The 23,270-nt window shown below is 56.3% G+C and overlaps 1 protein-coding gene and 1 long non-coding RNA gene across 4 annotated transcripts; one reads left to right on the top strand and one right to left on the bottom strand.

The window, feature by feature from the left end:
• Window positions 1-848: 848 nt before the first annotated feature.
• On the bottom strand, window positions 849-22,741 carry SSC5D (scavenger receptor cysteine rich family member with 5 domains). Of its 3 annotated transcripts, none has more exons than XM_073889319.1 (14): window positions 22,460-22,741; window positions 21,932-21,958; window positions 21,311-21,619; window positions 20,983-21,102; window positions 20,655-20,768; window positions 20,080-20,388; window positions 18,406-18,723; window positions 18,047-18,223; window positions 16,005-16,322; window positions 13,954-14,562; window positions 13,565-13,882; window positions 13,277-13,444; window positions 5,916-6,080; window positions 849-2,984 (listed from the first exon to the last, which is right to left on the bottom strand). In XM_073889319.1, exons 1-14 carry the CDS (start codon window positions 22,482-22,484, stop codon window positions 1,396-1,398), a joined length of 4,566 nt encoding a protein of 1,521 aa, XP_073745420.1. In that variant the 5' UTR covers window positions 22,485-22,741; the 3' UTR covers window positions 849-1,395. The 3 variants fall into 3 exon arrangements, with proteins under 3 accessions (XP_073745420.1, XP_025704991.2, XP_073745421.1); XM_025849206.2 differs by having other exon boundaries at window positions 13,565-13,879; XM_073889320.1 differs by lacking the exon at window positions 13,565-13,882 and having other exon boundaries at window positions 22,460-22,740.
• On the top strand, window positions 3,391-5,936 carry LOC141371826 (uncharacterized). Its single transcript, XR_012377071.1, has 3 exons — window positions 3,391-3,582; window positions 3,720-3,768; window positions 5,802-5,936. It is a non-coding gene; the product is annotated as an uncharacterized lncRNA (long non-coding RNA).
• Window positions 22,742-23,270: the final 529 nt, after the last annotated feature.

The raw sequence follows: 23,270 nt of genomic DNA, 5'->3' as shown, positions 1-23,270 counted from the left end.
GAGTTCCCGCTCTGCTGTGTGGCCTGAGGCAAGGCGCTTGCACTCTCTGAGCTTCAGTGTCTTCTCTGAAATGGGGATCAAGTTCCTCCCTCAAAGGGCTGTGGTGAGGACGGGATGTAGTGTGTTAAGGGGCCCCCCTGGGTCACATGCAGAGAAGCACAGTCAGGAAGGGATCACGATCATTCTTGTTAACCGAGCACATGACATGCCGAGCTCTGTCCTTGCCCACACCACCTCATCTAATCCTCACCACCACCACCTCCCCAGAGGGCACGTGCTATTTCTCTCCCTGGGTACCCGACGAGAAGGTTCAGAGAAAGGAAACAAAACCCCAGAGTCCCACCGCCTGGACATGGTCTTGAGTCCAGGATAGTCTAACCCTGGGTCAGACAGGCCTGGGCACCAATCATGGCTCCACTAGATCTTCCCTGAGTGACCTGGGGCCTCAGTGCCCTGATCTGTAAAATGGAGATATATACAATAACAACTGGCACAGAATGAGCACTTATCGAGAGCCAGGCCCTGCGCTAAGCGCTCTTACATATGCATTAATTTATCAGTTAATCGGCACAGCAACCCATGAGGTATGTCCTCATTATCCCCCTTTCGTGGCTGGAAAAACTCAGACCAAGAAGTTAGGTAACTGGCTCCGGTTCATGGCCACAAGCAAACTCAGGCGTTCAGGCTCCAAAGCTCACTCCTTCTCTGCTGAGCTGTGGTAACAGTACCCTCCTCAGCAGGTGTTCATGAAGATAAAGTGACATTATGCACTTAAAGCTCTTAAAACAGAGCCTGACCCAAAAGAAGTACCCAACAAATATTAGTCATTACCATCATGTGCTCATTCACTCAAGAGGTGTTTAAGGAGTGTGCACTCTGCGTCAAGCTCTGTCCGAAGAGCTGGGCATACGTCTGTGAACAAGACAAAGATTTCTCCCATCAAGGGGCTTCGTCAGTGCATGGTGGCATCATCTTCGTCAGCCCCGTCTCCATCATGATCTTCACCACTATGTCGTCACAATCATGCCCAGGCCCGTGAGCACCTTCATCAACAACACCGCCATGATCATGGCCAACCTCACTTCCAACACCATCATCGTTGTCACCATGACCATCGCCACCATCACTGCCATTGTTAAGCTCACCATCATACGTCCACCACAGTCACAGTGACCATCATGCTCATCACCCGTCATCACCAACACCATCACCATAAACACCACTGCCTTGCCTGGTGCCTGTGGGATTGACAAATCAAGACCAATCTTGCGATTCCATCTCTCTGGAGTTCCCCCTAGGTCCTCACAAACGTCACTGATATTTTGTTTTTAATTAGATACTTTGGTTTTCATTGTTTGTCTGGGTGTGTCTTAGCCCCTCAAATCCCATACAGGGTCACACGTCTCCCCTCAGAGGCCTTTCTTCCTCCTCTGGGGTGGTGGTGGTTGGTGCAGATGTGCTGGGGGGCCAGGCCCCCTCAGCAAGTCTTTTTACAACCTCACCCAGCTGCCCGAGGTTCCGGGTGGCCTCCACCAGCTGGGTCAGCCCCAGTCCCAGGGCTTGGCGCTGCTGCAGTTCCTGCTCCAGGACCAGGGTCAGCCTCTGCAGCTGGCCACCCACGTCCCTCACAGCAGCCACCAGCTCCACCAGGGCAGGCGGCTCACAAGCCATGACCCTTACAGGTGGTGGCGGCGCCACACATGGGCCAAGGGGGTCTGGGCTCTCACCAGGGGTTGGCTTTGGGGTGAGATGGTCAGGGAGAGGTTGAGCCAGGGGGTGGGCCATGGAAGACAGGTGGAGGTCAGAGGTCACAGTAGGGTCAGAGCCTGAGTGTGGGGTCTGGGTGGGTGGTAGGCTTGGTTTGGGGCTCTGGCTTCTTGGTGGTTCAAAGTCCTGAGTGGACAGTGTGTCCATGCTTGGGGCTGGAGAAGGCCTGGAGTGGCTGGACTCTGAGGCTGGAAAAGGCGCTTGGCTCAACATCTGGGATGTAGAGAGATGGGAGGACCCCGTGGAGGTCAACCAGGGCTGTAGGCTAGGCTTGACTGTTGGTGCTGGAGTGGGAGAGAAGAGTTCTGTTCCCAAGGAAGTTAGAATGGACTTGATAGTGATCATAGGGGTGGAGGTAGGGCTGGCCGTCATGGCGGGGCGAGTAGAGGTGGTAGAATGAAGGGTCATGGTGGGGTGAGGCGTCGTGGCAGGGTAAGGGGTTGTGATAGGGTGAGGGGCTGTGGTGGGTTGAGCGGCGGTGGACTGAGGGGATGTGGTAGACCGAGGGGTCGTGGTGGGTTGAGGGGTTGTGGTGAGGTAAGGGGCTGTGGTAGGCTGAGGGGATGTGATGGGTTGAGGGGTTATGGTGGGTTGAGGGGGTGTGGGGGGTTGTGGGGGTGTGGTGGGTTGTGGGGTCGTGGTGGGTTGTGGGGCCGTGGTGGAGTGAGGGGTGGTCATGGGTTGAGAGGTCATGGAGGGGTGAGAGGTCAAGGTGGAGTGAGGGGTGCTAGTGGGGTGGGGCCTTGTGGAAGGGTCTGGGGATCTGGAATGATCTGGAACTGTGTTGGTGTACGGAGCTGTGTCCAAGTTTGGGGTTGTGTCAGATTCTGGAGTCAACTCTGAGGTAGAAAAAGGTTGGGTCACCACTGCTGGCGCAGAGGGGTCAGAGGTCAGTTCTTTGGGCAAGGTGGGTGGTAGGGTGGGTGAGAGATCAGGTGTCAGCGCTGGAATCACAGCGGCCTCGGGGGTGGACAGAGTGAGGCCAGAGTTCATCCAGGAGGCCAGGTCTGGGCTGGGTGGCAAAGTGCCAGGAGGGTCAGAGGTCACCTCCCGCGTTGACGCTGTCTCGGGAATAAGCCCTGGCGCAGAGTCGGGGGTCACCGGTGGGCCAGGGGGCTCTGGCGAGGCCGAGGGAGCCGGGGAAGGGGCAGGGGGCGCCGTCCTGGCCGTTGTGGGACGCAGCAGCCGACGCTCTGGCCACGGTTTCCTCAGGGAACCTGGAGGAGGAGGAAAAGCAGAGGGCTGAAGTCAGCTTGCCCCGCCCACCCACTCGGCCCGCCCCGCCCCTCCGGGGAGAAACCGACCAACGGAAGGGCGCAGGGCCTTGTGACGTCATGGGTTGCCAGCAGACTTCACCCCGCCCTAGCGCCCCACCTCCCCGCCACCTGTGATGTCTCCAGGCGCCACCTGGCGTCGTCCACTGCCGGTGAGGGAGCGCGAGGGAGGCGGGGGGGTACCGCGGCAGGCGGGAGGGGGCGGAAACGTGGGGAGCAGTAGGGGGAGGCTGCAGGGGGTTGTGGAAGCATGCAGGAAAATGCGGGAGTGTGGGGGATGCGGGGGCTTACCTGGGGATGCAGGAGGGGCTGAAGGGCAGAGGGGTTGAGGGGGCACATGGCGGGAGGAATGTGGGAGATGCCAGAAGGCTCAGAAACGTGAGGGGGTATGCAAGAGGGTTCTGAGCCTAATCTCAGTAGTCGAGATTTTTATGTCACATTTTTAAACAAAATTATTGCAAAAGATCCACTGTGAACAAAAAAGTCAAAATTTTACCCCAACAGAATCTGACGGGGCCAGGATTCGGGAAAGTCAAGTGAGGTAGATGGGATCCTGCCTTTAGTTAAATTTTTGATATTTAGTTCATTGTGAATGTTTTACACTAATTTTTATTTTTAAGACCATAGAGGTACTATTTACCTTGATAACTGAGTGTTTTGACGGCTCCTTACATTTAGGGCCTGAGTAGAGTGAGAAGCCTCACCCCCTTCCTGGCTCAGCTTCCAGGTAAATGAGAATTTTATCCCTTTTTGCAGATGAGGGGAGTCAGGCCAAGAGAGTAGGTAACTTGCCATAGGTCACACAGAGACAGTTCGCAAATTGTGGGGACAAGATATGAACCAAAGTCCTTTGCATTCAGAGTCTAGGTCATTAAATATCACTTTCTCAGTGATGGATATGGTAACATGTGGCCACTGAGTACTTGAAATGTGGCTAGTCCAACTAAGGAAATGAAAGTTTCATTTAAAAAAAAAATTTTTTTTTTGGTGGGCAGCAAAGCAAGGGTTATTGAGACTTAGCAAAGTGATAATACAAAGCTCCCTAGGAGGGAGGGGACCTGAGGGGGTTGCCCTCATTTTTCAAATTTTTGATTCATTTAAAGTAAAAAGCCACCTGTGTTGATAGCTACCATATTGAACGATACAGCTCTAGAGGATTCCAGTTTTCCTGTAGGATTTCTGACGTGCATCCTGTTCTTGCCATTTGTTTACAGCATTAGGGAAGTGGTTAAGTAAAGTGTTTGGCCTCCAGCCAGGGCTTAAACCCCAGATCTGTCACTTCCTAACTGGCTGACCATGGACAAGTTATTTAACTGCCTTGAATCTCAGTTTGTGGATGATCAATGTACCGCCCTTGTAGAGCTGTGATGATTCAGGGAGCTCCTGTGTGTACAGGGACTTAGGACAGTGCCTAGCATGTAACAGGCACTCTTGTGATTATTAATACTGTCATAGTCATTGATGTCCATACCTCAGTTTCTCTCAGCTGTGAAATGGGCATAATTCTAGCACCTACATTATAGGGCTCCTATAGATGTTATGAGGGCTAAAGGGGTAATATATGTAAAGTGCTTAGAATAGTGTCCAACACATGGTATATTGCTCAGTAAATATTAACTGGTTTAGTTATTATTTCAAGAATCTCAGCTTGCTTAAATATTGTAGGGGTTCAGATGCCTACAGTGGTATTTTTAATTTTTCAGACGCAAGGTACAGAGAGCTAAGCTAATCATACTCCTCTGTATGTTGTCATCAACAATCCTGCCATGTCTCTCCTTTCTTCTCCTTTTTCTTCCCCGATCTCCATCCCTTGCACTTTCTCCCACAGCTACCTCCATTAATGTATTTGACATATGTCCTTACACAATATCTTATACAATATAGAAGGCATATATGTATATATGTTAATATATTAAGTGTATGTGTATTTTTGTGTTTGTGCTTTTTAGTTTTTGCAAATCACTGGAAATTTCATTCTGCTTCTGTCTTCCTCCATATTATGTTGTTCATACCGCTCCATGTTGCTCTCTGTGCAGCTAGTCACTGCTTTAGCTATTGCATGGGATTCCATCATGTGCACCCACTGCATTTCTCTCGTTACCCATTGCTGGACCCGTAACCTGCCTCCAACTCCCTGGTATCACATTCCAAAGAAAACCCTCATATAGGTTTCCCTTAGAAGCCTGTTCAACAATTTCTCTGGAATACAGGAAGATGATTGCTGGGTCACAATGTACAATCATACTTAATTTTACTAAATTGTCTTTATCAAATAGCTATATCTAGTGGGGATGTCTGTATTCCCACATCTTCACCCACACTTGATATTACCTACCTTTCAAATTTTGTCCATGCTTGTCATCATTTTAATTTGAATATCCTGATTCCTTATGAGTGTGAATGTTTCTACATGTACTTGTGGGCCATTTGGGCTTTCCCTTCTGTGAATCACCTATTCGTAACTGTTACCCATTCTCTTATAGGGTTTCCTGTCATTTTTTTATTGATTTGTCAGAGTGAATTGCATAGTATAGGTTAGGGCTTCCCCACCTGGGCATCGTTGATATTTGGAGCTGGATGATTCTCTGTTGTGGGGGACTGTCCCGTATGTAGTAGGATATGTAACAACATCTGTGGCCTCTACCCATTAGGTTCTAGTAGCCTCACTACCCTTAGTCATGACAATCCCAAACATCTTCAGATATTGCCAATCGTTCCCAGTTGAGGGCCACTGATGTAGATAATAACCCCTTGTTTCAGGATGTATGTCTGTTGGGTCTCTGGGGTAAGAGTGGGGTCAGCACTGGGGAATTTGGAGTCCATTTCTCTACCCCACAACACAAACAACGTGGTTGTCACAGCTACAGTCCTCACCTGTGTCTCCACGGATCCTTGGAGCTGGAGAGGAATGGCCTGGGCTCCAGGTGGTAGTAGTGGTAAGAGTGGATCCAGGTCTGCCTGCGGTGGGTGTCCCCTTGGGCAGAGCCCCTCCTGAAGGTGTATCCCACGTCTGGGAAGGCTCATAACTATCCTCATCACCTTGAGAGACAGAGGGAGAACTGAGTCTCGCTTCCCTTGATTTTGACCCTCTGTTTCTCTTGGACCCCAACTCAGGCTTCATCCTGTCTCAACTGGACCACCACCCCAATCTCCTCCCTGACTTCACAGCCACCCTGGTGACTCAGCTGAGATGCTCTGAACTACCAAGAACAGAAACTTGGACTAAACCAGCTTATAAAATAAGAACAGTTATTATGTCAATGTCCTGATGTCCCTGCCCTACTCATTCTTTATATTTCCCCCGGGGGGGGGGGGAACCTATAATATCTTTATTAATGAACCACCAGGAACATTTCCGTATTATTTTCCCTATGGTTTTTGGATGAATACACTTGGATAATCTCTACGTGACAATAATTTTATATAACATATAAATGTATAATATACAGTGACCCTTGAACACCATAGGTTTGAACTATGCAGGAACACTTGTATGTGGATTTTTTCCATAAATACAGTATGGTACTGTAAATATATTTTCTCTTCCTTATGATTTTAGTAACTTTTTTCTCTAGCTTACTTTATTATAAAAATACAGTGTATTATACGTGTATATATATATAAAACTTACAAAATATGTGTTGTTTATGTTATCAGTCAACAGTAGGCTTTAGTAGTTAAGTTTTGAGGGAGTCAAACATTATATGTAGATTTTTGACTGCGTGCGGGTCAGTGGCCCTAGCCCCCGTGTTGTTCAACGGTCAGCTGTGTAATAATAAAAATATACCATTTTATAAGTATAATGTAAAATATAATGTAAAGTATATCATTTTATATAGGGAGAACAGAAAGACTGAATTCAGTCTTCTAGCTTGGTGGATCAAAAAACTTATTTTAAACAATAGCTTTGTTGGGCGCCTGGGTGGCTCAGTCGGTTAAGCACCTGACTCTTAATTTCAGCTCAGCTTGTGATCTCAGGTTTGTGAGATCCAGCCCCACGTGGGGCTCCATGCTCAGCACCCAGCGAGTCTGCTAGAGGTTCTCCCCTTCCCTCTGTGCCCCTCCCCTTCACTTGCATGCGTGCGTGCATGCTTTTTCTCTCTCTCAGGTAAATAAGTAAATCATTAAAAAAACACAGTAGTTTTGTTGAGATATAATTCACATACCTTAACATGTACAATTCTGTGTGTTTGAGTGTATCCACAACACTGTACAACCATAAAGTCCATGTTCCTCATCTCACTTCATTAACTGCCCCCTGCCCACCTCTCCAGCGCTCCCTTACCATGCCGCCTTCCACACGGTGTTGCTGCTCACCCTGGACCCCAAACCTTGAGGTGTTCACATCTAGCCTCTGTGCACCTCTGAGCCTTTGCCTTTCCCTTCTCCACCACAGACATTTTCCCACTCTGCATGTGAAACCAGGCAGAAGGATGGTATCTGACATACTAGGCATGTTTGTCCTGGTCACTTTGAGCTCTGTGGCTAGCTGTCCCAGTTGCAGAAATCCCTTGCTCTGTCACCTGGCTAATACATTACACACGAATAGAACATGGGTCAATTTTCACCCTGATGACCAGCATCGCAGATACCACAGTCATGTCTCCCTATTATTAACCGTTCTTAATTAAATACCTTCCCCATGCCTGTCAAATATCTTAAGAGGATAACTGTGAAATCCTACCTGACGGTCACACTCATTAGGAATTTTAAAAACCATTAGCAGTACTATTAATTAAAAAATTAAAAATGGAAAAAAGATGAGAGAAAAAAACCCATTCGTGGTGAAGATTTCTTTTCAAGATGCTGGGTTTTAGGAGAACTCCACTGAGAACATAAACTGAACTCCGTCAAAATGTCAGCCCACCAACTGCAGGCATACTCCTTGGGTCTCTGTGTTCTTGAAATGTGCTCTAAGATATGGCCACCTGCTCGTGGTCCGTTAGCATGGGATCGATTTGATTTTTTTCATTAAAATATGCATTTTTAATTTAAGAAGCAGCATTCCAGAGTTACAGTCCTTGTGAGGCCCAATCACACCCCTTCCCTGAAGGACTTTCTGATGCCATATTGTTTCTCCATGCTTTAGCTTCCTAAGTTGAAGACTTTGCCCATCTACATATATACTGCATACGTCCTTCTGCAGCTTGGTTTGTGGGTGTGCCCCTTCCTAGCTGGGTGAGCAAGTCACTGAACTCCATGACTCAGTTTCCTCACCTGTAAAATGGGTACCATGATGGTCTACTCCATGGGGTCGCAAAGCCTGGCATGTGATAAGCTTATTCTTTGAATTAAATTCATCTATCTCTAGCTCCTTCTTTTTAACCTTCATATACCATTCCGTTGTATGAATACACAACTGTTGATTCCTCTGTACCCCTGTCGACAGGCGGTTAGGCTGTGGCCAATGTTTTGCTGTTACAAATATGGCTGCAGTGAATACCTTAGATCTGCGTCCTTGGGTTCACGAGTGAGAACTCCTCAATACCTAATTGTGTAACTGCTGTGTGGAAGGCAGAAGCATCTCCCTAGACATTGTTAAACTGCCCTCCTAAATAGGTGCAGAGTCTCACGCCCACCTTTACCCCACATCCTTGGTGCTGTCAGACATTTTAATTTTTGGCAATCTCATGGGGAGAGGGTGGGTGGAGAAGCTGCCGTTTTGCTACAGATGACCAAACTGAAGCCCAGAGAGGGCAAGGAACTTTCCCGAAGTCACACAGCCAAGGAGCAGTGCTAGGCTTCAGACCCATGCAGGTCTACCTGGTCCTAAATGGAGACCTCTTTCCCTTGGGGTGCAGATCTGAGTCTTACCCCACTCCTCCCCTGGTGAGCTTTTATTCATCCTTCAAGATTTTATTCAAAGGCCACTCCCCTTCCCCCCTCAATGAAGTCATGCCCTGCTTTATGCTTCCTGGGTTCTTCGGAGCTAATTCTGTCATATGCTCCTTCCCCGTCTCCATGGCTAGAGTGGTTAAGAGTGTAAATCCTGGAGTTAGAATCCAAGCTCTGCCCTTTGCTGTACTGGCCTCTTTGTACCTCCGTTTCCTTATCTGTAGAAGGGTGTTAAGGATAGTACTGATCTCATAAGGTTCCTTGGGGGGAGGAAGTGAGTTAAGCCATGTGATCCTGGTAGGAGGTCCCTGACGCATGGAGCACATTCAATGAGTACTAGCTATGATTGTTAATACTTTCACCCAACCTCTGAATTTAATCCTGCATTTACTCTTGGATCCCCTCCCCTCTGCATGACCTCATGCAGCCATAACATACAGCCAAAGCCCAAATCCGTCAATCATCCCACCTCCCAGGCTGGGTGTGGGAGGTCCACTAGACAAGGCTGTCCGTCTGCACAGCTTCATCCATTCCCACAGCTTCAAATTCCATCCTGTCAATTTATATCTTCAGCCCAAGCACTCCTCAGAGCTCCAGGATTGCGTATCTAATGTCTCCACTTGGGTGTGTTAAACGCATCACCAATGGATCTAATATTCCCACTGTGGATCCTGTGGATCCAGCTGCAGTAGTCCCTGATCCAGTAAAAGGTGGGTCCCCATCTCCCACCTCCCTCTTCACACACCCTACCCAACCCATCATTCAAATCCATCAGCTCAACTCCCAGAATATAGCTTCCATAATCCACTTCTTAGTCTCCACCGCCACCTTTCCAGAGACCCCTCAGCCTCCCTGTATGCACTCTAGCTCCTCCATCCATTTCCCATGCGGCATCCTGGGTGACTGCTTTGAAAACGCACATGTGACCATGTCCTTCCTAGCTCAAGATGCTCCACCGAGGGCTTCTCGCTGCATAGAGAATACAACTCAGAGTCTAGCCCTCTGCTGTCACGCTCACCCTGCCCGGCTTACTCTGCTTCAGCCACGCTGGTACCCTTGCCACTCTCTCAAGATCTCTCCATAGGGCCTTTGCATGTGCTGCTCCCTCTGCCTGGAACGCACCTTTAGCTCCCCCGGGGCTCCCCAGCACAGATCTCATCTCCTGCCATCACTCTGATCAACCACTCCACTTCAGCCCCACTGACCTTGCTGCCGCTTCTGGAACCAGCTAAGTACACTTCCACCCCAAAGCCTTCCCATGCACTGTTCCCTCTGTATGAAACACTCTCCAACCAGACATCTGCATGGCTTTCTCCCTCTCCTCCTGGAGGTCATCACTTAAAGGGCACTTTCTCAGTAAGGCATCTCCTGTGGCCATCCTATTCCAAATTGCAAGTCTCAGCCTCCCTTTCCCTTGCTCATCACTGCTATGTTCCCAGGGGTTAGTATTCACGCCTGTCACACAGCAGGTATTTGACACACGAGTTAATGTCTGCGTCTCCAAATTCCGAGAAGCCTCAAAAAATGTTACTTCAATGAACTAGAAAGTGAAAATTCAACCTTTGAAGCCTCTAGCCTCAGCTGTTACAATTCAGTCAACAAATGTGTCTCTGCTGAGTCTCTACAGCACACATTGGATGGTAGACAGAATAACGCTCCCCCAAAGATGCCTGTACCCTAATCCCCAAAACCTGTGAATAGGTTACCTTTTTTGTGGCAAAGGGATAGTGCAGATGTGATTAAAGGTCCAGACCTTGAGATGAAGAGATTATCCCGCATCAATCCAAGTAGGCCCAATCCAATCACACAAATCCTTAAAATCAGGACAGAGAAAGATGTGAAGACGGAAGAGAGGTCAGAGAGGTGCAACATTGCTGGCTCTGAACATGGAGGAAGGGGCCACGAGCCAAGGAATGTGGGGCTTCTAGAAGCCGGAAAAGGTACAGGAACAGATTCTCCTCCCCTAGAGCCTCCGGAAGGTACACATCCCTGCTCACACCTTGGTGTCAGCCCTGGGAGAGCCCTGTAGGACTTCTGGCGCACAGAACTGCAAAATGAGCTTGTGTTGTTTCAAGGGAGTACATGTGTGGTTATGTTACGGTAACAACCGAAACTGACAGTTAAACAAACGCATGGACCTAAGGGTCCAGGGAGATGACAATGTCCTACTGGAGATGCCGTTTCTCACCTAGGGCCTTTGCCCCTCCGAGAATTCCCTTCCTCCCGGTGTCTGCCGCTGGATAATACCACTTCCTCTGCAAGGTTTTTCGATTGCTCCACTAGAAATAACAACTCCTTCCCTGGGATCCTGCAGCTGTTGTTCATTTATGGTAAATCAGCCTAACCACCAACGTCCTGTGGTTTTAAACTGTTTCACACACATTTTGTTCATGGGATCGGGACCTGAGGTCACCCAGCTAGTTCTCATCTTGGTGGAGCCACAACTGGAAGCCGAAGAGTTGGACTAAGCAACTCGCTCAGTGATCTTTCCCAACCCAATGAGCAAAATGCGTGTGAAATCACGTAAGATGGACCTCAACAGCGGCTCCTGTGTTTAAGGTCTGAGTCAAATTTTCTCCCCACCTGAAACACGGGCGTTAACAGGACCTAGGTCTCCCGGTTGTTGGCATCATGCGTGCCCAGCACGGAGTTAGCTCGGCTGGACTGTTTTTCCAGAGGAAGAAACAGGCTCAAAGAACTGGAGTCATTTATATCCAGGGTCACCTTGCAGTGAGGATAGGAATTCACGTCTGTCCTTCCGCCCACTCCCCATCTGGCCCCCTTTTCACTGTATCTGGGACCACCCGAGATTTCCCTTGAGAGGCTCGCAATTCTGCACGCCTCCGAGCTCACGTAGTCGCCTCCCCTCCCCCGGCTCCAAGCAGGAACTCCACGCCCCGCGTCTGACCGTCTCCGCCACGAGGGGGCGCGAGAGGACAGACAGGGGTCTGCGCCGGGTTGCAGAGAACAAAGGCTCTAGAACCCCAGCCGCAATGCGCCCGGGAGCAGCACCTCGGGAGACTGGGCAGGAGCGGCCCCACCTCACCACTCCGATCCCCCACCCTAAAGCGCGGCGGGCCCTCGGCCCGCTCCTCCCCTCCGTTTCCCCTCACGACGAGCCCAACCTCTCGTACAGGCCGCCGCTCTGGAAGCCCACGGAGCGCTTCACCCGGCTTTTATTACCGCGGGCGCGGGTCGGCCGGCCAATCAGGAGGCGCAGCGCGCCTGCGGCGCCACAGGGCGTGAAGCGGATTGGGCCCACTCCTCCTCCCGAGGACAGCGGAGTGCGCGTGCGTGCTGGGCGCCAGGAAAAGGCGGGAAAATGCCCGAGGGGCGGGGCGCCCCGTTCCTGAAGCGACGAGTCCCTCAGGAGAAGACAAGCGGAGGGGCGCGGGGCGACAGGCAGCAGTGGGGCCTTCGGGGGGCGGGAGAGCACACGGAGAAGGAGGGAGGGGGCAGCAAGCTGGATGGAGTGAGAGAGGCGGGGCCAGGGCGGGACGAGACAGCCGCGAGCTGAGGGCGCAGTCGGCGTGCGAGGCACAGAGGGGCGGCACGAAGCACGAGGGGCCGCGGTGCGGGGCAGGCCGACAGCAGGGCACGCAGGGCAAGGTCGAGCCGCCGGCGTGAGAAACGGTGGGTCCCGGAGGAGGAGGCGGAGCGAGCGAGAACAGAGGAGGATGGAGGCATCGTGCAGATGCCTGTGGGAACACAGAACGCTGGGAGTGTGCACTGGGTGTCGGCACGCGAGAGCGAGGGTGAGAGACTAGCCGACCAAGAGAACAGCGGAGCGATGGATACGCGGAACGGGGGGATGGGAGAGCGAGAGCGGGGCGGGCGGGCGAGGACGGAAGGGCCGCGGACGCGCGTGCGCACACGTGCGCACACATGCGCACGCGCAGGGACGCTGGGCGGCAGCGGCCGCGAAGCCCGCGAGAGCACGTGCGCATGCGCAGGGACGCGGGGCCTGGGCGACGCCGCGGAGAAACCCGGGGGAGCCGGCGATGGAGCGTGTGGGCTGGGGCGCACGGGCTCCGGGTGTGGCCTCAGGGGCGGAAGGACACTCAGGCCGGCCGCACGGGCCAAGCTGTAGGGGGCTGGAGGATGACGTGGTGACCTCGGCCAGCTGGGAGGTCTCGGGGCTCTGGGTGGAGGGGCCTAGTCTCAGGTGTCGCGGCTGGTTTGCGGGAGGACTGTGAGCTCAAGCCATGCGGAGCCTGGTCTGATGCCCAGAGACACACGGGCGTCTCCTCGTCAGGGCTCTCGAGGAGAGCCCAAGGAGGGAACATTTTAGGGTCTCTAGAGCCGCGGACTCCGACACTTCGGGGTCTCTTGGGAAGCCCTGCCAGGAGGCGCACACAGATTGATGGGGGCCCCATCCGCACCCCGGCCGTGCACCTCACCTGTGTCCGGAAGACGCCTTGTCGCCGGGGAGGGGGCCCCTGGGCTCTTGGTGGGGCCCCAGGGGAGCCTGTGTCCAGGTACCCCTGCAGCGGTGGTCCCCTTGGCCAGGTCCTCTCCCGAGGTGGGATCCCAGGTCCAGGGGGGATAATCATCCTCATCCGCGTAGCCTTGGGAGAAAGCGGGGCATGGGTTGAGCCCCACCCTGTCTCGGGTCCTTGCTGCTGCTCCAGACTACCCTTCCAGAACCTCCTGGAGTGACTCTGGGTCCCCCACCCCATCCCCAGTACCAGTGCAGGTGAGCCCCACGTCTTCCTCGTGGTCACAGTTGTGCTGGCCCCATGCCCTAGCAGGGCAGTCACTCAGCGAGGCCTCGATGCCCTTGCAGCCCACGTCATCCAGCCAGATGGGACCGGTCCCGGGGCCGTAGTGGGTTTTGCCCACTCGGGCCCGGACCCTTCCACAGCCCAGCTCCCAGCAGGCCACGGTACTGTCCCGCAGGTCCCAGCTGTCATCGCATACTGTCCCCCAGCGCCCAGCATGCCACACCTCCAGCCGGCCAGCACACCGGTTGGGCCCATCGGCCAGACGCACCCGGAACGGGCCTGCTGGTAGAAGACCCCAAGTCAGGAGGGGTCAAGAGGGGTCAGCCTCACCTCTTCATGTTCCCTCCACTCACCTGATCCCCCAGTGGTGCTCCCAGTGGGGGAGGGGGCTGGGTCTTTGGAAGACTCTGGAGAACCTTGTGCTGGGGTCTCAGCGGATGGCTCCGTGGAGGCCAGAGGGATTCGCTTCACCGTGGCCTCAGAGGTCACTTCTCTGGGGCCTTGAGTGGTTGATGTTGCCACGGTCTTGGCGGTCCGTTCTCGGGGGGCCCGGGGAGTCCGTGTTGCAGTAGTATGTGAGGTCATCCTGTGGGGAACCTCAGTGGTCAACTTGGCAGTAGACTCGGAAACTGTTCTTCGGGAGGCTTCAGTGGTCAGGGTTGTAGTGGTACGTGAGGTCAGTTCAGGGGGCCTCTGGGTGCCCAGGACCCTGGAGTGTTTAGTGGTCGGCATCGCAGGGGGCTGTGTGGTCGGTCTCCTTGCATTTTTGGTCACCCACTTCTTAGTACTCTTGGGCATTTTCCCTGGGGCCTTGGTGGTGGTTTTCTCGGGAACACTGGGGGTCAGCTTTGCGGGGGGCTTGGTGGCCAGTTCCCCAGGGAGCCAGGCATCCGGATCTCTACCCAGGCCAGGGATCCAACTCCAACTGAAGGGGTCTGCAATGGAGTCCAGGCCAGGGGTGTCTGGAAGGTGGGAGGAGAGGACAGGGAAGATGGTGGATACCATAATGACAAGGTTGTCTTTTAGATCCTTCCTCCTCTCTCATCTCTGCAGTCACTGCAATCACCAAGTTTCCATTCATTTGTTCATTATTCATTCACTCATGCATGTCACCAACATTCATCGAGCATCTTCTATGACCCAGGCATTGTGCCAGATGCTGGGGATACAAACCTCCTGGCCAGAAACACCACCCCCTGCTCCTTGGCTTTTACAGTTGTGACGTGACTGATCCTCTCTGCCCTTCCCACATCCGACCTCTCCTCTTCATCTTGCTGGCCACCCATGGCGTCACTTGCTGTAACTTCTGACATTCTCCCTTTCTCCCTGTCCAGCTCTTACCAGTTACCAGAGTGGTACCAGGTCTGGAGGGTCACTCCCCAGCTCAAAACCCTTCTGTGGCTCTGTGGCTTTATACCTTCAGTGACTCCATCCTGTGGGTCACCAGTTGTCACATCTCTCTGATTAGCACCTGTGTGCAGTAAAGTGTCACCTGTGCCCAAAGAAAGGTTCGGCCCTTGGCCCCTGGTTCCTGGGGCTACCCAGAGAGTTGGTACGAACATTGTGAGTTATGGGCAGCCAGCCGGCAGGCAGCCATAGCTTGTAACCGAGCTCCTATAAAAACTCTGCACACGGAGGCTAGGGGAACATCTCTGCTTGGCAGTACTGCGTGTGTGTGGTCACTCTCCCCTGCTGGGAGAACTAAGTGCTGTCTGCATGGCTCCCCTGGGACAATGGCTGGAAGTTCCGTGAAGGTCTCCCCTGAACCGGCCCCTGAGCCTCTTCCTTGACTGGTTTTTATGACGGCTCTTCTGATTTCTTTGTGAGTCCTTCTAGAAAATCACAGAAGCTGAGGTTGGTCTTGGCGCCCCCCCCCCCCGCAAATGATAACATGTCGCACGGGTTTGTGGTGATTTGTTGGTGCATCTCTTTCTGTCAGTGAGTTGTGAGCTTCCCAAAGGCCGGGACTGTGCTCGTTGCATCCTGAGGCCCCAGCACCTGGCTCAGTGGCACTCCATAAATGTTAGCAAATGAACGACAGACACAACGCTTGTGCTTACTGCAGCTGGCCCTCACTTTGGCTTCTCTCCATCTCCCAGTGTCCCTCTCTTCACCTCCTTTATCTTGGGGAGGAGAAAGAATCCCAGCTCTGCCACTTAGTTGCTGTGTGACCTTGGGCAAGTTACTTAACCTGTCTGTGCCTCGGCTTCCTCAGTAAAATGAGCCTAACATCCACCAACTTGTACTAATTGTGAGGTGTGAGTGCGGTCACAGGTGTGGGAACACCCAGCCTGGGGCGGGGGCTTAGGAGACAGCACTCAGTAGATGTTAGTGCAGATGTTAATTCCTATCCCTTCTTCCAGGAAGCCCTCCAGGAGCCAGCAGGTGGGCAGGGCCTCCTTACCAGTGCAGGTGACTCCAACGTCTTCATTGTGAGCACAGTTGTGCTTCCCCCAGGGCGCAGCGGGGCAGTCTGAGAGTGAGGCCTCGGTCCCCAAGCACCCCACGTCGTCCAGCCAGATGGGGCCAGCCCCCCAGCCGAAGCGGCCAGCCGCAGGGTCCTGCTGCCGAGCTCTGCCGCAGCCCAGCTCCCGGCAGACCACGGCTGAGTCCCGCAGGTCCCAGCTGTCATCACACACCGTCCCCCAGCGCCCATTGTGCCACACCTCCAGCCGGCCTGAACACCTGCTGGGCCCTGCCACCAGGCGCAGCTGGGGGGACCCTAGGTTGGAAGAGACCCAAAGAATTAGGAAGCCGTCTGGCTCGCTGAGTCCCTCCACCTGCCTTGCATTCATCCACCCATTTGTCCATCTGGGCTTTCCCACATCCATCCGTCCTGGCGGCAGGCACAAGGGATAGAGTCAGGCACGGTTTGGGTTCCTCGAAAAGTTCAACACAGAATTACCATGTGATCCGGAAATGCCACTCGGGATCTACCACAAATCAAGGGAAGATGGCTATTCAAAGGGATACTTGCACACAAATGTTCATCGCACCGTTCACAGTGGCCAAAGGGGGGACACAGCCTGGGTGTCCATCACTGGATGGAGGGACAGCCGAGTGAGGCATACACACAACATGGAATAGGATTCAGCCTTTCTAAGGAAGGGAATTCCGATACCTGCCCCATGGACGAACCTAGAGGACATCAGCACAAGTACTGTAGGATTCCATCTGCATGAGGTCCCTAGAGGAGTCAAGTTCATAGAGACAGAAAGTAGAAGAGTGGGTGCCTGGGGCTGGGGCGGGGGGGATGGGGAGTCTGCGTTTAACGGGTCTGGGGTGTCTGTCTGGGATGGCGACAGAGTCCTACAGCTGAATGGCGGTGGCTGCCCGACCTTACGAATGTATTTAATGCCACTGAAATGTACACTTAAAAACAGTTGAAGTGGTCAGTTTCATGTTATGTATAGTTTACCACAGTGAACCAAAAAGAGAAGGTGGGCTCTGGAGCAAGTTGCTTTCACCTGTGTTTCAGTTATGTGGCCTCCTCTGTAACACGGACACCAGGCAGCACCCACGGCCCGCGTGGCCGCGAGTGTCACCCGATGGAGACATGGAGCGTGCCTGCAACAGCACCGGTCACACAAGCCAGTGAGCGCTGAGTGCCACAGGAAAAGGGGGGAAGAGGCCTCCGGCGAGAACAAGTCTCCCACCCTCGACGAGTCAGCTGTGCTGACCAGGCCTTTCACTGTTTCTGACGCTGTGACCTCTTGGGGCCTTGCTGACCCTGGAGGGACTGCCCCTCGAGGGACAGCTAATTCCGAGAGACAGGAAACCAGCGGAGCGTGCCTCTTGTATGCACGCCAGCCAATCCAGAGCCCACCCCCACCTGCTCCGGGGGGGCCTCACCCTCTGGGCCGCTGTCCACCTGCCCTCGGCCCCCCAGGGCCAGGTGCCCAACAACCAGGGGCAGCCCCTGCACCCCACCGCTCACGGAGACGATCCAAGGGAGCCGACCCTAAGCCTGCTTGCTCGGCCTTGCCTGCTCCTTCCCACAGAAGCCACGGCCCAGGCTCTTGCTGCGGGTTCCCCTCGCTCCCTCTACCTCCTGGCCGAGGCGCTGCTTCCCTGCGTGGCCCCTGCAGCACGTGGGCTAGAAACCCACTATCTTTCCAGCGGCAGTCCTGTCTTGATCTGCTGGCCGCACTGCACCTGAATAATACTAAGGCCTGTGTTTTACAAATGACAACAATTGTGGATCCAGTCCTTTCGGTGTTTGTGGGGAGACCGCCTCCCCAAAATCACGCGTTTCAAGATGGCACCAGCAGAACATTCAACCAAGCACAGACCCTTCTGGGCATGGGGCTCTGTTCCCTCCTCCACCCTCATCTTTGCCCCCGATGAGACAGTCTCTGAGCAGGGAGAAAGGGTGCCTCGTGGCTGACTACGGGGGAGGAAGCAGTAGGTAAGGCCCCGTTTTCTCGGGGAGCAGAACAGACTCACCAGCTTCCGGTCCAGGCTCCCGAGGGACAGTGGGGGAGACAGGAGGAGGTGAGATGCCTGCTGTCCCTGGGGCCTGGCTCACTGTGGGGGCCAGGGGCCTGGACGCTGCCTCCCTGGGCAAAGAGCAGTTGCTGTCCACTGCCGGGGCCGTGGGAGGGACATATCCAAGAGGCATACCTGGGGCAGGAGGGAGGTGATCACCACCACGGTGATGCTGGACAGCTCCCCACACCCTCCATCCCAGGACCACTGATGCAGAATGAGGTTTCACGGATGAGGACGAGATGGGGCAAGTGGGCGGTCAGGGCTCCCCACGAGCCCCCCCCACACCCCCAGCCTCTCCCGTGTGTCCTCCTCACCATCACACACAGCCCCGGCGTCCTCCCGGTGGTGACAGTCATGCTGGCCCCAGGGCCGTGCTGGGCAGAATCGCAGGGCCGTCTCGTTACCCCGACACCGAAGGTCGTCCAGGAAGATGGGTCCAGCCCCCTCCCCAAAGAAGGCGCCTCCGGGGGCAGCCAGCGCACCCCCACAGCCCAGCTCCCGGCAGGCCACAGTGGCGTCCCGCAGGTCCCACGCATCATCACACACGGTCCCCCAGCGCCCGCTGTGCCACACCTCCAGGCGGCCGGCGCACCCGTGGGGGCCGTCAGCCAGACGCAGCCGGGGGGCCGGGCCTGGATGTGGGGAGAGGGAGGGGAACAGACAGACGGGAGGCTGCGATGGATGAGCGGCGTGAGCTCCTTGCTCAGGCAGCTACACGTGCGCAGGTACCGAGCTATCCGTGGGGCTGGGCTGCCTGCCCACGATGACGCTGGACAGCAGCTGTCCCACCTTCCGTTTGCCGATGAGGAAAAGGCTCCAGGATGGGAAGTCACTCAGCAAGAGTCCAGCTCTGATCTGTCCACCTCCCAATGCCCCTGCCTGCCCGGGGGCAAGCCCTGGGGACACTGGCCCTGATCCCACTCCCCGGCTGCCTGCCTCAAGCCTGTAAAGCAGGGCTTCTCAACCTCAGCACCACTGACCTGGGGGGGACACGGGTCATCCCTTGCTGTGGGGGGGGCATCCTGTGACTGTAGGATGTCCCGCGGAATCCCTGAGCTCCACTCCCCACATGTGATTAGCATCCACAGTGTGACAACCAGGCACCTCAATAGGGATTGCTTCTTTTCCCCAGCAACTTAGCCCTCCCTCGAGCCTCAACTTACCTCCCATGACCTGGGCTCTGAAGGCCCTGCTTCTGCCCCTATGTCCTGCCCGTGCCGTGCAGCACTGTCCCCAGCCCTCTGCTCAGTGCCCCAACCCGAGTGGGTGGGCTCCGCCCCCACCCCACCCCACGCTTCAGATGCCCGGCCCACGCAGCAGACCTGTCTGCAGCCGGACAGACCCGGCTGGCCAAGTTCTGGGTCTGGGGCTCAGTCTGTGATCTGGGCCATTTGGGTTCCTTCTCTGAACCTCATTTCCACATCTGGGAAGAGAGGGGTGAGAACAGCCACCCCAGAGGCTGTCCACGTGGGAGTGAGGCTCAGAGACAGCAGGGGAGGTGCCCAGCACGCTGCTTGGCACAGAGCAGGGACTCGGGTGGACATTTGTCCTCTTCCCCTTCACATCAGCCGCCTGAAGCATTGCCCGCCTCCTGCCCACCCCCCCACCCCCCGTCTAGTAGGCACCTACTGTCTGCCTGCAGCCCCTGTGCCTTCCCACCCACAACTATGGGCAGCCCCTGCAACCGCGGTGTGCCTGCTGGGTCCTGCAGCAGACCCACTGGAAGTCCATGAGAGTGAGGACTGTGTCTCATGCTGTGTCTGCAGGCCAGGCAGGGATGGTGCTTCAGGGGTATTTGTGGGAGGGGGAGAGGGGGAGGGAGGGAGGGAAGAGGGGAAGGGAGGGAGGGAAGGAGGAGCGAAGGAAGAGGAGGGAGGCGGGAGGAAGGCCGGCGGAGAGCCGGGTAAAGCAGGTGCACTGACCGCAGCAGGCGGGCAGGGGCGCACCCAGGGGGCGGGTGAAGCGCGGGGGGCGGGCGGTGGACATACCGGTGCAGACCAGCCCTGCGTCCTCGCTGTGGTCACAGTTGCTCCGACCCCAGGGGCTTCGGGGACAGTCCCGCAGAGCCTGCTCTCCGCCTCCACAGCCCACGTCATCCATCCACACGGGCCCTGAGCCCGGGCCAAATCTGGCGCCTCCGGGGGCGGCCAGCGCGCCCCCACAGCCCAGCTCGCGGCAGGCCACGGCGGCGTCCCGCAGGTCCCATCCGTCGTCACACACCGTCCCCCAGCGGCCACCGTGCCACACCTCCAGGCGTCCAGAGCACCCGTGGGGGCCTGAGACAAGGCGCAGCCTCTCTGGGGGCGGGGCAGGGAGGGAAGGGGTGGTGAGTCTTGTGCGAGGCAATTTGGGAAAAGCGGATTCAAACACCCTTCATTTTCCATCTGGGAAAACAGCCCCAGAGGGAGCAGTGGCCTGAGATCCAGGGAAGGAGCGGCCACCTGGGGCCCCTGATGGGGTGGGGGTGGGCTAGGGGCACAACAGGAGCCTGGGCCCCACTGAACCCCAAGGGACACAGTGCACGCTGGGGTCCCCAGGTCAGTCCAGGATGCACGGATCGTACCCTGTCGGGGGGCTCCAGCCGTCAGCACAGGGGCCCTGGTGGATTTGGGTTGCTTGAACGGCCGCGGGCTCTTCTTCCTGGAGTTGTTCTGTGGGGTCCCAGCTGGGCGGGGGGCTGGGAGAGACAGCAGGCAGAGCGCAGTTGGTGGGGAGCTGTTCATCCTCCCGCCGGGGGGCCTGGACTGTGCTGCCTGAGAGTCCCTGAGGGTGTGAAGGGGGCTGTGACAGGGGCCCCTCCAGGTGGTGAAGCCAGTGTCCCCGTCTGTCCCCTGGGAGATATCAGTGCAGAAGTCCCCTCACAGCTGGAAGCGTGGCCAGGGCAGACTCACCGTGGGTCACAGGAGGCTCCTCAGAGCCAGGGCTCAGCTCCCCAGACAGCCCCGGCCAGGAGTCCCCCTCCAGGATCGAAGGTGGATCGTCCCCGTCCCTGGAGTTGGCCACACGCTGACCTGCGGGACGGCACAGGAGCTTGGCAGGGGCCCCCCCCCGGACCGAGGCAGGCACCAGCCCCCCCAGGCAGTGGTCAGCTGGGAGTCCCAGAGGGAGACACCTGGTTTTGGAGGGGGTGTCAGGGGTGGGGGTGCCTGGACTTCTGGATCCTCCGAGTCCCTGGGTCACATCTGTAGAAGCGCCCCCGGAGGGTCCAGGGCCCCTCACCTGCACAGACGACGCCCGCGTCCTCCTCGTGGGAGCAAATGTGGGCCTTCCAGCCGCGGTGGGAGCAGAGCCCCAGCTGCCCCTCACTGCCCCGGCAGGCCAGCTCACTCAGCCACACGGGCCCCGCGCCCTCCCCGAAGAAGGCGCCTCCGGGGGCGGCCAGAGCACCCCCACAGCCCAGCTCGCGGCAGGCCACAGCGGCGTCCCGCAGGTCCCATCCGTCGTCACACACCGTCCCCCAGCGGCCGCCATGCCACACTTCCAGGCGGCCGGCGCACCCGTGGGGGCCATCAGCCAGACGCAGCCGCTCTGGGGGGACAGAGGAAAGGCTGGGACATCCAGGAGGCCCAGGGCCCAGGAAGGGCAGGGCCAGACACTGGCCTGCAGCGTGTGGTGTGAGGCCAGCCGCCCTGGCCGCTGCCGGGGGGCCCCAACTCCTGGGTTCCCAGGAGAGCAGGGGCCCCACAGGAAGTGGGAGGTTGGTCAGCGGTGGTTCTGGGGGGAGCAATGCCCGAGGTCATAGGTGCCCGCGGGGCCCCTGGCGTCCCCCTGGAGGGTGAGACTGGGCAGGGGTGGGTTGGAGCTGGGCAAGGCCAGACAGAGGTGCTCAAGGCCACTTACCAACAGCCTGGATCCCCATCAGAGCCACTGGAAGGGAGGTTGGAGGGGTAGGGTAGAGTGAGGGCAGGCCCCAAGGGCGTGCTTTCTCCTTGTCTTAAATACTCACACACACACACACACACACACAGAATCTGCACAGCTCTGAACCAGAAACCCCACCGCTGGGAAGCAGGACTCTGGGCAGTGGACTGGGCAAGACTCAGGTCCCTGAGACGGGCGGGGCCCCACATGCCTGGGGTCAGGGCTGGGAGCCAGGCCCTTTGTGCTCCCCCAAGGGCCTGGTTAATGTCAAATGGTGAGTGACCCCCCCTCGGGGTCAGGGCCGGTGGGGGGGGCGGGTAGTCCCTGGGGTCCTCAGAGGGTGGGACTGGGTGTGCAGAGGCTGGGTCCCTTGGGGGATCAGGCAAGGAAGACCAGATGTCCCTTATCACAAGCACCAGGGACAAGGCCCCGGAAGTTGGACTTGCTTAAGGGTATGAGCTCAGGGGTCAGAGGTCCCTGAGTCCCCAAGAAGAGGGGGTCACTCACCGATAAGACAGGCCCAAACCCTCATGTTTGCAGACTCCAGGGCAGGGATGGGGTGAAAGGGGACTCGGAGCAGAAGAGGGGAGGAGGCTGCGGCCACCGGAGGGAGGGAAGGAGAGAGGGAGGGAGGGAGGGAAGCGCCTGCCAGAGGCGCCCTGGACCGGGAAGAAGCAGCAGGCCGTGGCTGGACGCCTTGCCAGAAGGAAGAGAGGCTGCCTGCCGAGGAGGCAGCAGGGGACAGGAGCGGGGGCAGGGAGGGGGCTGGCCGGCAGCTGAGTTCTGAGGAGGAGGGGGGTGGCGGCGGGGAGGGAGGGTGTCCAACTGCAAACTCCCACGGGGAGCCAGGGAGCCGCCAGGCCAGGCGCCCTGCAGTGCTTAGAGATGCTGAGGGGAGGGTGGGCGGGCTGCAGGAAAGGGACCGGACAGAGGCACGCACGGGCAGCCAACCTCTGCCTCCTCTGTCCAGCCAGGGGACATGGTGAGACCAGGGTGGAGCGGAGGGAGCGTGCATTCAAACCAGCAGCAAGACGGCTTACAGCCAGACACCAGGAAGGACTTCCTGATTGGGAAAGGAGATGGAGGAAGCCCTCTTGGTTGGCCCTGGTGGGGCTGAACGCAAACCCTTCAGGCCTCCAGCTGAGGGAGCACTGGGTGAACCCCAGGGAAACTGGAGTGGGGGGGGGCAGGCGGACTAAGCGCTGAGTCCTGGGTGAGGGTGGGGGACTCCACACACACACACACACACACACACACACACACACACTCACTCATTCCCGCCCGCCCCCCACTCTGCACCAGGCAGCTGTGAGGTGGA

Source organism: Callorhinus ursinus, unplaced genomic scaffold (genome assembly GCF_003265705.2).
Source record: "Callorhinus ursinus isolate GAN/ISIS: 27379988/994484 unplaced genomic scaffold, GSC_fseal_2.0 scaffold106, whole genome shotgun sequence".
In the NCBI taxonomy this organism is placed as follows: domain Eukaryota; kingdom Metazoa; phylum Chordata; class Mammalia; order Carnivora; family Otariidae; genus Callorhinus; species Callorhinus ursinus.
Note: the sequence above shows the minus strand (reverse complement) of the source record. Positions and strands in the feature narration are given on the sequence as shown.